This window comes from Triturus cristatus, chromosome 2_2, assembly GCF_964204655.1.
Source record: "Triturus cristatus chromosome 2_2, aTriCri1.1, whole genome shotgun sequence".
Classification (NCBI taxonomy): domain Eukaryota; kingdom Metazoa; phylum Chordata; class Amphibia; order Caudata; family Salamandridae; genus Triturus; species Triturus cristatus.
Genome location: NC_140582.1, coordinates 950,018,145 through 950,031,391, shown reverse-complemented (window position 1 = coordinate 950,031,391; position 13,247 = coordinate 950,018,145). Strand labels below are relative to the sequence as shown.

Here is a 13,247-nt window from a genome sequence, read left to right as displayed (position 1 = left end):
TAGAGTCGGTTCATTGACGACCTATTTCTGGTATGGAAGGGCACGGAAGAGGAGGTCAAATCGTTCATAGCTCAAATTCAAAGAAATTACCTAAATCTCAATTTTACAAGTGAAATCAGTAAAGTAAGTGTAAATTTCCTTGACTTAACAGTTTATATTGAGAATGGCAAAGTCGAGACTAAACTGTTTAGGAAACCCACCTCCGGTAATACCCTGTTGCACGCCCAGAGTTTCCATCCTGTTAATTTAAAGAGGAGTATTCCTTATGGAGAGAGCCGAAGAGTTAGGCGTAATTGCAGTGTACCAGAAGAATGCAGGAAGGAATTAGATACCATGACTGGGAGATTTAGAAGTAGAGGTTATCCAGATGCTTGGATAGAGAATGGCGTGAACAGATCATTGAAGAAGAAAAGAGAGGAAATTTTGTTTGATGCTAATAAGAAGACTAGCAATAACAGTGACAATTAATGCAGATTCATCACTACTTTTAGCAGGCAACATGATGATGTGAGAAGAATCTTGAACAAACATTGGCACATAATAAGAAATGATCCCCTGCTTGGTAAACAAGTTGCTAAGAGATCGCAGATCACTTTCCGAAAGGCAAAATCCTTCAAACAGGCACTAGTGAGTAGCACAATGAGAAAGCAGCCAGTGAAAACAACTTGGCTAAACAGCAAGCAAGGATTTATCAAGTGCACAAAATGCAAGGCATGTACATATGGAATTAACATGTCGCAATACAAAGTAGGCCTTACAAATGTGATGAAGAAGATCAAAGGCCGATATACCTGCAAAACAGATCATGCAATCTACGTACTGCAGTGCCCTTGTGGCCTGCGCTACATGGACATCACGATTCTGGAAGTGCATAAGCGGGTCTTGCAGCATTTGAGGGCGATTAAGAATGGGGATAGGTCATACCCAGTAGCCCGGCATTTTGAGCAAGTCCATAATCAAGATACTGAAGGGTTAACTTACTATGTGATTGACTCTGTAAAAGCAAATGTAAGGAGAGGCAATAGAGTAGAGAAACTGCGGAGACTTGAGTCTCGATACATTATTGGAATATTGGAATATTGGAATATTGGATGGGTATTTATAGAGCGCGAACGTTCGCTCCGAAGGGAGCATCTTGGCGCTGTAAAAACCTGGGACCAGATCAGTGGAAGGGCGGTGGAGGGTTAAATGGCTGCTTTAGTCCAGTCGTCAGAGAGATTAAAAATCCACGTTTTAAGGTGCTTCCTAAATGGTTTCTCATGCGTCTGAAGTCTAAGATGCCTTGGCGTACTGTTCCAGGCTCTAATAGCCAGGGTGCTGAGAGTTTTTCCGCCTTTGGACTTCAGGTTGAATTTAGGGGGGGTCATGAGGTTTTCTTGAGAGGATCTGAGAATGCGACCCGGGATGTAATGAGGGAAGCGTTTCGACAGGTAGACTGGGCCGGATTTGTGGAAGGCTCGGAAGGCTACAACGAGAATTTTGAAGAGTATTCTCTTGTGCAAAGGGAGCCAATGAAGGAATCTGAGGGCAGTGGAAATAGAAGATTTGCGTGGGAGTTTTAAGACAAGACGCGCGGCAGTGTGCAGGACACTTTGCAGTTTCAGTCGGGTGGATTTCTTGGTCCCTGCCAAAAGGCCATTACAGTAGTCCACTCGAGAGAGAATGAGGGCTACCGCAATGGTCTTTCTGGAATCGAGCGGGAGAAAGTCAAAGAACTTTCTCATGGATTTTATAATGCCAAAGCATTTACCTGCTACAGTTGTGACATGGGAATCGAAAGAAAGATCGGAATCGAAGATGACTCCGAGGTTTCTGGCCGATGAAACTGTCTGGGGTGGGGCAGCAGAGTTATCAGGCCACCACAGAGCGGGACAGAAGGATGCGTTCTTTCCAATGGGCAGGATCTCGGTTTTGCTGGAGTTACAGCGAAGATGGTTGGTGTCCATCCATTGAAAGACCGCTGTGAGGCAGCATTTGAGGTTAAGTTCGGCCGAGTTGGAATTGTCGTCGAGAGGGATGACAAGCTGAGTATCGTCGGCATAAGACGTGACAATTATGCCGAACGATTCTATGAGTGAGAGCAGGGGGATGAGATATATATTGAATAGGAGGGGACTTAGAATGGAGCCCTGGGGGACTCCACACGAGATCTTTTTTTCTTTGGATTGGAAAGGGCCCAGTGAGATGGTTTGAGACCTGTCACTGAGGAAGGAACTGATCCAGGCTAGGGCTGAGTTGGTGATGCCAATGTCCATAAGTCTGTTGAGCAGTATGGAGTGGGAAATAGTGTCGAATGCCGCCGTGAGGTCAAGAAGGATCAGGATGGCCTTCTTCCTCTGATCTTGGAGGTTTTTAATGGTGTCGGTCAGCTCGATCAGGGCGGTCTCGGTAGAATGTCTAGACCGGAAACCGGATTGCTGGGGGTGAAGTAGGTTGTGGGCATCAAGGAAGGACTTGAGCTCTTTGTGGACTAATTGTTCCGTGATTTTGCCCAGTGCAGGTAGCAGGGTGATGGGACGAAGGTTAGTTAAATCAGAGGGGGGTTTGTTTGCCTTTTTCATCAGAGGTTTAACCACACCTTTTTTCCAGGCGAGCGGGACAGAGCCAGATTTGAGGGAGAGGTTAATTATTTCGTTAATGATGGGGTTTATTTCATCAATGATGGTGTGGAGGATCTTGGGGGGACAAGGGTCAGAGGGAGAGCCCGATTTGCATGAGAGGATCGCTTCTCTGGTTTGAGTTAGGGTTACCGGAGAGAAATGATTGAGGCAGTTTGTAGTCGGGCGAGATTTGTCTAGCTCCGAAAATGAGAACACCGGAGGGGAAGGGGGGAAGTTGATGTGGATAGAACTAATTTTTTCCTCAAAGTAGTCGGAGATCTTATCACACAGCTCTTGGGACGGGGGGATCTCTGGTTGAAGGGCTTTTGGTTTAGTAAAAGACTTTACTATGGAGAAGAGGATTTGTTGTTTTTGACTGGCATCATTAATGGCGTTTACATAGTAGGTTCTTTTTGCTGATTTTATAGTTGAGAGGTAATTTTTTCTCTGGAGAATGTAGTTGCTACGGTCGTCATTGTCGTATGATCTACGCCATTTGCGTTCTGCTTTCCTGCAGAGTAGGTGAGCGGCGGTAAGGTCAGGCGTATACCAAGGGGCTTTGATTTTCGTTTTTTTTAGGGTGTTATCTTTTTTATTAGGTGGACATCGTTCAGAGATTTCTTGAGAAAGCCAGTTGTTAAAGGAGACTGCATCTTTATCGATGTTGCCAGAGGAAGGGGGGGCGTTAGAAGGGGAAAAGGGATGAGAGATAAGACTTGCCTGCACAGTTTTCCAATTTATGGAGTGAGTGTGTTGGCGGATTGGTTTTTTACAGTTAGGAGGGGGAACATTGAGGATATGGAAAGGGATCAGGCTGTGATCCGACCAAATTTGGGGAATGGGGGGTGAGGTGGAGATGGCTGGGAAATTAGAACAGACACCGTCCAGGGTGTGACCAAGGGAATGTGTGGGCAGCTTGACGCTTTGTTGCAGGTCAAAGGTATCCAATGTCTGCAGCAGGTTACTGGTGGAGGGGTCAACAGGTATTTCCAGATGCAGGTTAAAATCGCCCAAGAGGGTGAAATGAGGGTATCGGAGTAGGAAGTGTCCAAGTGCGTCATTGAGGGAGCCGAGGAATTTCGCAGCATTTCCAGGAGGGCGGTAGATCAGACCACCTGAAAAGGAGAGGGTTTGGCTAAGTTTGATGGAGAAACCTAGTCCCTCGGCATCAGTGAGGGGGTCGAGGCAGAAGGTGTGGCAGCTGAAGGAGTTCCTTAGAATGACCGCGACACCTCCTCCTCTACCTTTCAGTCTATCCTGTCTGTGAAAGGAGTACCCTGGGGGGAGGGCGATGGCTATGTCAGGGTTACTGTCTTCAGTAAGCCAGGTCTCGGTGATCATAAGGCAGTCCAAGTTGTGGTCGATAATGAGGTCGTGGATGTCCTGACTGTGTTTGTACATGGACCTGGCGTTAATCAGACCTCCAGTGAAGTGAGGTTGTTTAAGAGGAGTTAGCTGCTTGGTGGCGAAGTTGAGAATCCAACGACAATTGTTACAACTGGTGGGACCGAATACATTAGAGAGATCAAGTTTGCAGGGGCAGTCAGATCTGCCTTGAAGTTTGCGAAGGTAGTTGGGTGCATACCTGATGTTTGGAGGATGTTGGGCAGGGGTTCCTGCGCCTGGCGCGGTCTTGGCGCGGACGGGCGCAGACGGGCTTCCCTTAGGCGCGCCTTCGGCGCGCAAACGGCGCTCCCGCTGCGCTCGTCCGCTGCGCGTCCTATGCAAACACATTTATGTTGAAAGGTGGGGGCGTGGCCTGAAAAAGGGGCGGAGTCTGCGCGCACGCCGGTGTCTATGGCGGCTGCAGTTGATTAGCAAAGAAGGGCGCGATGCAGCCCAAGTGATCAGCTGAGCTCGAGTGAGCGCTACGTAGTGCTTTGGTTAAAAAGCATTCAATAATGTGACAACACACGAAAATACAAGTTTTTTTAAAATATGCAGCAGAGTACCACCAGTTCCCGGCTTCCGCCTCAGGACTGGGACCAGTTTTACACGTTGCCGCTGATGTCAGCGGTTTAAGTAGTCAGGATAAGGGGGCGTGGCCTGAAAAAGGGGCGGAGTCTGCGCGCACGCCGGTGTCTAAGGCGGCTGCAGTTGATTAGCAAAGTTATAGAGTTGAATTCCAAACAACCAGAAGGCTTGAACATGGAGGAAGATTTACATACCCATTTATAGTTTGTAACAGTCAAGCGCTGCCTTAGAGAAGTGTGTTTTAAACATGGGTGGATAGGGATGAATGAGACAGACGTATAGCAATCATTAGGTATAAAGAGTGCGAAATGGTTGTCAATGCTTATTGGATTTGAGCCCACTTGGGCATGAATTGTGGGTAATGAACTATTTGTATCTAAGTTAATTGGTAGAGCCTAGATTTTTTTCAGATTTTTTTCTAGATTTTTTCAAATTATACAGTAGTTGTAAGCCCACTTGGGCTAAATGACATTGTAACATGCCGTGTTAATGAAGCTCACTTGAGCGCAAATATAGGATGTACTGAGAAGTGATTTGTTGATCTTAGATTATACAAATATACGTAATAAATTTAGGCTCTCAGTAGTTCAAACGACAATAATTGTCGTTTTGCACGCTGTGTCAATAAAGCTCACTGGAGCTTGAATTTTCAAAATATGCAATAGCGATGATATTGAGAATACGAAAAGCAAATTGCCCTACGTGTTAAAGGTGGAATTAAACAAATAATTGCTCATGAAAAATTGTACAACCCAAGGCATTGCCTTAAAAAATATGTTCGTAATTACTTTGTCAAGAACTACGAGTCTGTTCTTTATGTTAGTTATAGTTGTAGTAACATTTTGTATGTGTTGCACTTTAAAAAATGGCCGCGTTTCCACATTACATGTACCAGTGAGCAAGACTGCTTGGCAGTCGAAACGCATTTGGTGGCGGCAGAAGAATAAAAGTTTAAACCGCACATGGCGTCGTCAGCGTTTTTTGAAATATTTGTGTGACTCACCCCGAGGAGTCCAAATCGATGACGGAACTCTCGTTTTGGAGTGGCAAAGAATACTCGAGGAGTACGAGAGGAATATATATATATATATATATATTATCTACTGGCGGTCGCCAGTAGATAGTTATAGTTACAACCTAGTTTCCATAGGAAATCTCAAAATTCTATTTTGAATAACTTTGGCGCCGGTTGACGAATCCTCGTGAAATTTTCAAACCTAATGGGGCGCTCCGTTCAGCTCCTACCCTGAAAGTCTCGGGGTGATTCGTCAAGCGGGGGCTGAGAAAAAGGGGGGGTCCCAAAACACGTTTTCCCCATGCATTTTTCCATAGGACCTTTAGTCGCAGCTACAGCCCGAACGGCTGAACAGAATTACGTGAAATTTGGCAGAGAGGTAGCCATAAGGTCAAGGAAGTGCCTTTTGCAGGTCTGGTGTAAATCTGTTCAGTATTTCCTGAGAAAATAGCATTTAAAAGCATATCAATATCTATACGCGCGCACCGTGCGCGCACCCTGCCGTGCGCGAGCGCAATTCTGATTGGTTGTTAGATGTCGGTAAACATTCGAATCGGTCGAAACCAGGAAGTGTCGGCCGCCATTTTGTCTCTCGCAGTCTGAGTGGGTGAAAAAAAAAGGTGGAGAACGTGAAAAGGGGGCAGAGTGGACAGTCCCTGACCCCCTAGCCTTGGTCAGGGGGTTAAATCGCGAGGTGCGCGCACGTTGCGCGCACGGCGAACTGTGGGTGCTCGGGGCACGAAGCGCACCGAGCACCCACAGCGCGTGCACGGTGCGCGCACGGTGAAAAACTTGAAAAAAAAAAAATATATATAACTTAGCATTTAAAAAAACGTACAAATTCACTGAAAAAACTATAGGTTTCACACATGTTATAGTTACGAATTAGCATTTAAAAAACCTTGCAAATTCACTTAAAAACCATAGGTTTCACACATGTTATAGTTAGCTGGACATTTCACTCGTAAAAAAACAATGAAATTCCCCCGTTATAGTTAGTGCAGGCAACTATAACTCACGCGACCGCAATCCTCTGCTGATGACGTCAGATATTACATCACTGATGACATATGTGTCTTTATGAAAAATAAATATTTGTAATATATGTATAGCTAAAGATTAATGGAAGAAGACATGGGTAAATAAGTGTCTAAATACAGTGATGTAATATCTGACGTCATCAGCAGAGGATTGCGGTCGCGTGAGTTATAGTTGCCTGCACTAACTAACGTGGGGGAATTTCATTGGTTTTTTACGAGTGAAATGTCCAGCTAACTATAACATGTGTGAAACCTATGGTTTTTTAAGTGAATATATATATATATATATGTATATATATATATATATAGAGATATATAGATATGCATATTTTCATTAAAAAATCAAAGGTTACAGGTACATTATAGTTAGGTTCAGATTTTACACACACAAAACCATAGAAATTCGGCAGTTATGGTTATAATTGTCTCAAGTAACTATAACACGCGCCCCGCCATGTGCAATTTTCTTATCAATAATTTTACTGCAAATGTTGCAGTGATATCAATGATGTTATAGAAGATGTCATTAGTGATGTAATATGTGGGATAATTAGTGCATGGTGAGGGTTATAGTTACCTTCGGACCTGTGTTATTGTTACTTCAGATAACTATAACAGCCACATTTCTATGGTTTTGTGTGTAAAATCTGACCTTAGTTATAACGTACCTGTAGCCTTAGGTTTTTTTATTGAATTTCTAAGGTTTTTTAATTCTGCTTCCTAAAAAAGCAAACCATCAAGTATGTATATCTTTTTTCATGAATAAGGTTTTTGGAATTATGTTTTCTCACTGAAACTACTGGGAGCTTACCTCAGGCGAGCATATAATACCCCCCCTTTTCACAGAAAATCTAGAAGATGAACATGGAGGAGTTTACATTTTCTTCCACGATTCATTTAGTTAAAGACTGCCTTATAAGCAATCACATTCTTTCACATATGTCTCCTCCAACCTGCGCTGTGGAGAACCAGATACTGCATATACCATGTTTTTCAGCATCACCGTCCCAAGCTTCCATTCACCAGGACTTCTTTCACAAATTGATCACACTTCACTCAGACAAATAATCAGATTATAAGATTGTGGTGAGAAGAATTTCATGGCTGCATTTCAAGGATTTCTTGATTTACTTCTTTTACCACCAGCTCTGGTCTAAAATTTGATCCATCAAATCTGGAAACCATTTCCTTTCAAGCCAAAGACTACTTGTTTCTTTCTGCTCCATCACAAATGTTTTTCATTCAGAAGCTGATACAGCAAAAGCCCCTATATACAAGGTATTCACATGCAGATGATAATGCCTTTGTGCTTCACCCCCAAAATTATATTTAAAGATCAGATTTTGTAGTGGAAATAGTGAATCTGAGGCTACTATGTGAACCATGAGTGAGTCAACAGGTAGTAGCTCAGCTACATAAAAGTTGAAAGCATGTACATCTAAAATAACAAATGGGTCTGTTTTTCTCCCCCCAATTACTGAATTAATTGACTGCGCCATCCAACATCATCACATATTTAATAAACAGCCCTTCTTTGCAAGCCACTCATAGAAGGACTTTGCCTTCACCATATCCTCAGTGTCACTACAAGATGATCTACCAAGTTCCCTATTCCCAATCCCTATATGTTTGCAAGTATATGCCAAAATGTGCATTTACACGATGGACCCTTGTTTTCCTCCAAAGGTTAAATAGTTATTCCTGTGGAGAAACCCTTTCACAAAACCTCACTACTAGATTTTGCTACCATGAAAATGCAAATTCTCCTGCATTTCACATGAGTATATTTGTATCCCTTTCTATGATAGGATACTGCCGGCTGATTGATTGGGAATACCCTACAAATCTGAGACTCGAGTTAATTTTGTAGCAACCCACTGATCCAGCATCCTCACTTAAAAAAGTGTTCAATCGCAATGTCAAACTAATGAATGTGTTGCTTTCTGAAAGTGAAACTATACCTGTATTCTGTGGGTATGTTTGTATGTGGTAAATATAGCTTGAACCTTGTGAAAGGTAGTGGAGCACTCTACAGGGTCCAAGTAAAAGACACAGTCAATGTGTGACTGGTACGGTAACTGGTTGCTAAGAATGAAAGACAACTGTTACTGCACCTTGATGCAGTGCTCTTTAAAGAGTTGTCTATTCAGCTCTTTCCTAAATTGGAGCAGGGTTGGAGCAGTCCTCATGGATGTGGAGATTTCATTCCTAATCCTCAGTGCATAAATGGGAGAAGGCCAGTTGCTTTGTTTTTGTTTCTGGCTCTTCTTTGTTTCCACTGGGATGGTGTCCTGGCTGCGGGCGTTCTAAGAGTCATTAGAGGTGGTGAGCCTGTCAGCCAGATAGGCAGGGATGCTGGTCTTGATGTAAGTGTAGGTGATGCTGCTGGTTTTGAAGATGCTGCAAGCTGATGAGCAGCCAGTGACGTTACCTCAAGTGGTCATATTTTTTCATGCCCTGATGAAGTGTGCTCCTGCATGTAGGATGCCCTTTTGGGGGCAAGCGTAGAGCCTCGAAGACTGTGGAACGAGACATGAGTACAAGGGCTTGAACAGCAGTTTTTAAGTCACTTTCTGGGAGTCAGTTAAAGATTGCCTTCCAAACATTTTTGGGGAGTTACCGAAAACGACAAGCATTATTTCCTGTGAGCAGAGTCCCAAGGGTTCCATGTAGAGGTTCAAGATGATAAGGCAAAGTTGCAGCCTACATGCTGCAGCGTGATCTGAGGCCAGATTGAGAGCCTTGCAGGAGGTGGTTGGTGCTGGTGAGTTCTTCGAGTTGTGCATCAAGACACGGACTGCTGCTCTTACACACCTAGTGTAACTTCTCGACAATCGTACCCCTGCGTTGTAAAACGGACGGTTCTTTCTGAAACTGACCACACTACACAGGCAAAAGTAATGTATTCAGCTCATGAGAAAGTGTCACTCCGAGTGTCATGAAAATGTCCCGCTAGCACACTACAAATATAGACACGTCCCTCGTTCAAACTGGAAAGGTGGCAGTGATGAAAAGTTGAATTTAAACAGGTAAGGGTCGTGGTGCTTTACCTCGGAGCCTTCTTGCTTTAAGCCTGGGAGAGCTGCTCTGCTGCCTGCGTGACCTGATGGAAGCCAGGGAGAGATATTTAACAAATACAAGAAGGATTGTGGTTGCTTGGAGAGGAGTGAAAAGAGCCGAAGGATTAGCACTCTGTGTCAGAGTAGAAGGGAAGAATGTACGCCATTCAGAGATTTCGCACTCCAGCTCTCTGTCCTTTCAGGGTTATTAAAAAACATATTATGATTATAGAAGGCAAAGCAGGGTAAGACATCACACTGCTGGCTGCATTATGGTAATTAATAGCGAGTTACCCCCTGTTGAGCGAGCCACTCATTCAGCTCTTCTGCTGTGTAATGCTTTCACAGAAGGCGCATAAATTAGGAGATGTGCCTCCCAGTGAAACAGAAAATTAAAGATTAATTTCCGAACCACCGCAGCAGTAGATAAACATGCTGTGAGCGTTTTTAATCTGGAGTTATTTAATCATACACTACAATTACCCCAGATGTACTCTATGAATTATGTAATGGAGTTCTTTATTAAACGACTCTAATAATTTCACACCGGAATGCTAATCTACTCGTCAAGCTTGTTAGAGCTGACACTTAGCAGTATTACTCCTGCACGCGATTCATACCTTATCCCTTCTTATCCAGATTTCCTCAAGTTCGCGTTCGCGTTCGTGTTTTTTTGTATAAGGACAATCCTCTTTTAGTTGGTTGTGAAGCTTTTTTCTTTTACATTTTGCAGTAATTGAGCAGCATTCTGTCTCCAATCTTTGCACTATGTTAAGACTGCAGCTACATTATTTTTCATGGTAGACTTCCCAAAGCACCAGAATTATATGGGAGTGAAGACTTCCCTCTGACAGAATTGCCTCAAAAACAATAATGTCATGGAATATAGCTCACAATGTAGTATTATGTTATAAAGGACAAATAAACTACGATGGTCTTCCTGTCTAGCTTTTGAAAACGGAAGTCGTCACAACCTGCAAGAGTCCGCCATTCCCTGTGGTACACATCAAGATAAAGACAGATTTTTCTATGCATGCTTGCAGGTAGCCCATCACTGATAAATAATACAGAATAGGTCGATAAATAGAGCTTTAGAACTTGAAAACAGTGATTCAGTAAGAAAAACCTCCAGTAATTTCATGGTTTCTAGCTCCTGTTTAAGGAGACCAGTTCACTTAGGTTCAAACCTGCAGCATGCAACATGTGTCAGATAGGACCTCACAATTAGCTTTGGTAGACAACGAGGTTTGGGGGCTTGGGGCTCTATGACCAGATTAAAGAAATAAGAAATATTGGGAAAGATGGGATTTCTAATGGGGACAGTACTAGACAACACACTAAACTGCTTGTTTTGCCTGTTTTAAGTGCACATTTGTACAGTGCATATATTTAGCTTTTTGTCAAAAGTAGTGGTAACAATTTCCCCAGAATCACACATAATTTTTGGTCAAAGGCAGCAGTAGACCCCAGGTATCCAGCATTCAAGGCCAGCACTTAGGTGGCCTTTCATCATTTACTCCTTGCTTATCTCGGAATTCAAAATTCTATAAATACTTTACTAGTATCTAACCCCAGACATAAAGTGCTTCTTCAGCAAACTCAAAGACCAAACTCTTTGTGCAGGAAATTCAGGATGATTGTGCAGTTTGCCCTGTGCTGAGGTGGTGGTGTCAATGTTCTAATCTAATTCCAAGAGCTCTTAGATACTGTTTAGGCAGATGTTTGGCAATTTCTTCTTTGATGGCCTTCATTTAATTGCAATATTCACTCATATTTTATGCACTGAAAGTCTTGCTGCAAGGATACATGGTAGAAAACTACTCCTACACAAACGTCTTCTCATCAGGGATAAGCTCTGCACTGCGGTGTATTTCCTAATGCTGGAGAAGAAGAGTTTCTTGACTGTGATTCAGGGTGACCAAGGTTGTATTTTCTCTTCAAAGGTGCACGTGTGCCGATGGATTCGAAGGCGAACACTGTGAAGTGAATGTCGACGACTGCGAAGACAACGACTGTGAAAACAATTCTACCTGTGTAGATGGAATCAACAACTACACTTGTCTGTGTCCACCTGAATACACAGGTATGCATGCACCAGAGGTCAAAGAGTTATTCCTGCATGGCTCCCACATGAGGATAATTTCAGCTGAGTCCCAACAACCATATGTTTGAGTAGGATGTGTGGATTCAGCGTCTTTTCTACCATCAGTGTAAATATATGCATAATTCCTTGCAATTGGATATTTTGCTAGGGGCCCTGGGCTCCGACCTAAAAATGCTGTACTCCCATACTGAGGATCAAACAAGATGTCTTGTGTCTGTATATTTTAAATTTGCTAGCAGTACTCACTGCATCACGTTAATATATCTATGTCCAGGGTACCGGTATTTGTTGCGGTTAAGTGGTGTCGGCGGTAATTCAGATTGTAAAATGTAATTTATTAAAATACCACTTTAACAATTTAAAAATGCAGTGTAACATGCAGTGTCACGCACTGTGCAAATTCCAGTACTTCCGACAGATGTTAATAGCACAAATCCCACAGGTGCAGATATAAACCTTAGTATGTGATACATCCAATATCACTACAGACTTTAGAACCAATGAAACAGAATCATTGTTGTGCACAAACGTGTGAGGTCTACTCGAGCTTGTCTTTTTATCCACTTTTGGACGTTCTAATGTGTCTGGGTGGCTCTACAATTATCATAACTTAATATTTGTTTTGCATTTTTACATGTGCATATATCCTCTAAATGCCAATATATATAGAATGGATCCCTTAAAAACAAGCGTGTTCCATGAATGAGTTTCCCAAATTTTTCTTCCAGTCTGTCAGTTTTTTTATCTGAAACTTTTGAAGATTGCTACACTGTTTTTGATTTTACAACCTTTTCTCCTAATGTGATGTCTGATATGGTCTCTTTTCAAATGGATGTTCCCGGTTTATTTACTGCATGCTTAAAGAAAGAAGAGTTTGTAGGCATCGTGGTTCCTCTTTGGGATGCTGCCTGGGCAACTACCTGCTGTAAACAGGCATCCCCTGTCTCAACTCCTATTGTTGTAATGGAGGTGTTTCCATGAATATTTAATAATTCATAACTTTTTGGAAACAAATCCTCAAACCGCCCATGCAGTTTCTACACAATAAATAACTAGTATTAATTTGTCCCAATTTAATACTTCTCAATTTGCCGTCGTCAGAAGCATGGGGCCTCGTCACACTTTGACATGTGCAACTCACTGAGCCATCCTCCCCAGAATGATTCCCCATAAGCATTGCTAACACTATTAGGAGTGCTGTGCTCTTAGTTCACGTTTTCATACTCTTCCGCTTACATGGCCTCTAGGAGAAGATTCGTGTGACATTAACTGCAGGATTGACCCTTCTTAGGAATGCCCTGACACATGTACCCAATCAAGCAGTGCAGAGTGAAAAGAGGTGATGTCTCCACCTCATACTCACACCTTTAACATGTCACACAGTTTTATATTGCCCTGGTGCATCCATCACCTGCTGCCTGCGCTAAGCTGACACACTTACCTAGGCACCTTTGA

At 43.0% G+C, this 13,247-nt stretch overlaps 1 protein-coding gene across 5 annotated transcripts in view; it reads left to right on the top strand.

Moving 5' to 3' along the window:
* The window catches only part of SLIT2 (slit guidance ligand 2), a 689,918-nt gene that overhangs the window by 577,698 nt on the left and 98,973 nt on the right, over positions 1-13,247 (top strand). For all 5 annotated transcript variants that reach the window (XM_085642360.1, XM_085642359.1, XM_085642358.1 and 2 more), the window contains one exon: positions 11,632-11,771. In XM_085642360.1, the coding sequence (XP_085498486.1) occupies positions 11,632-11,771 (140 nt within the window). The remainder of the gene's footprint in view (positions 1-11,631; positions 11,772-13,247) is intronic.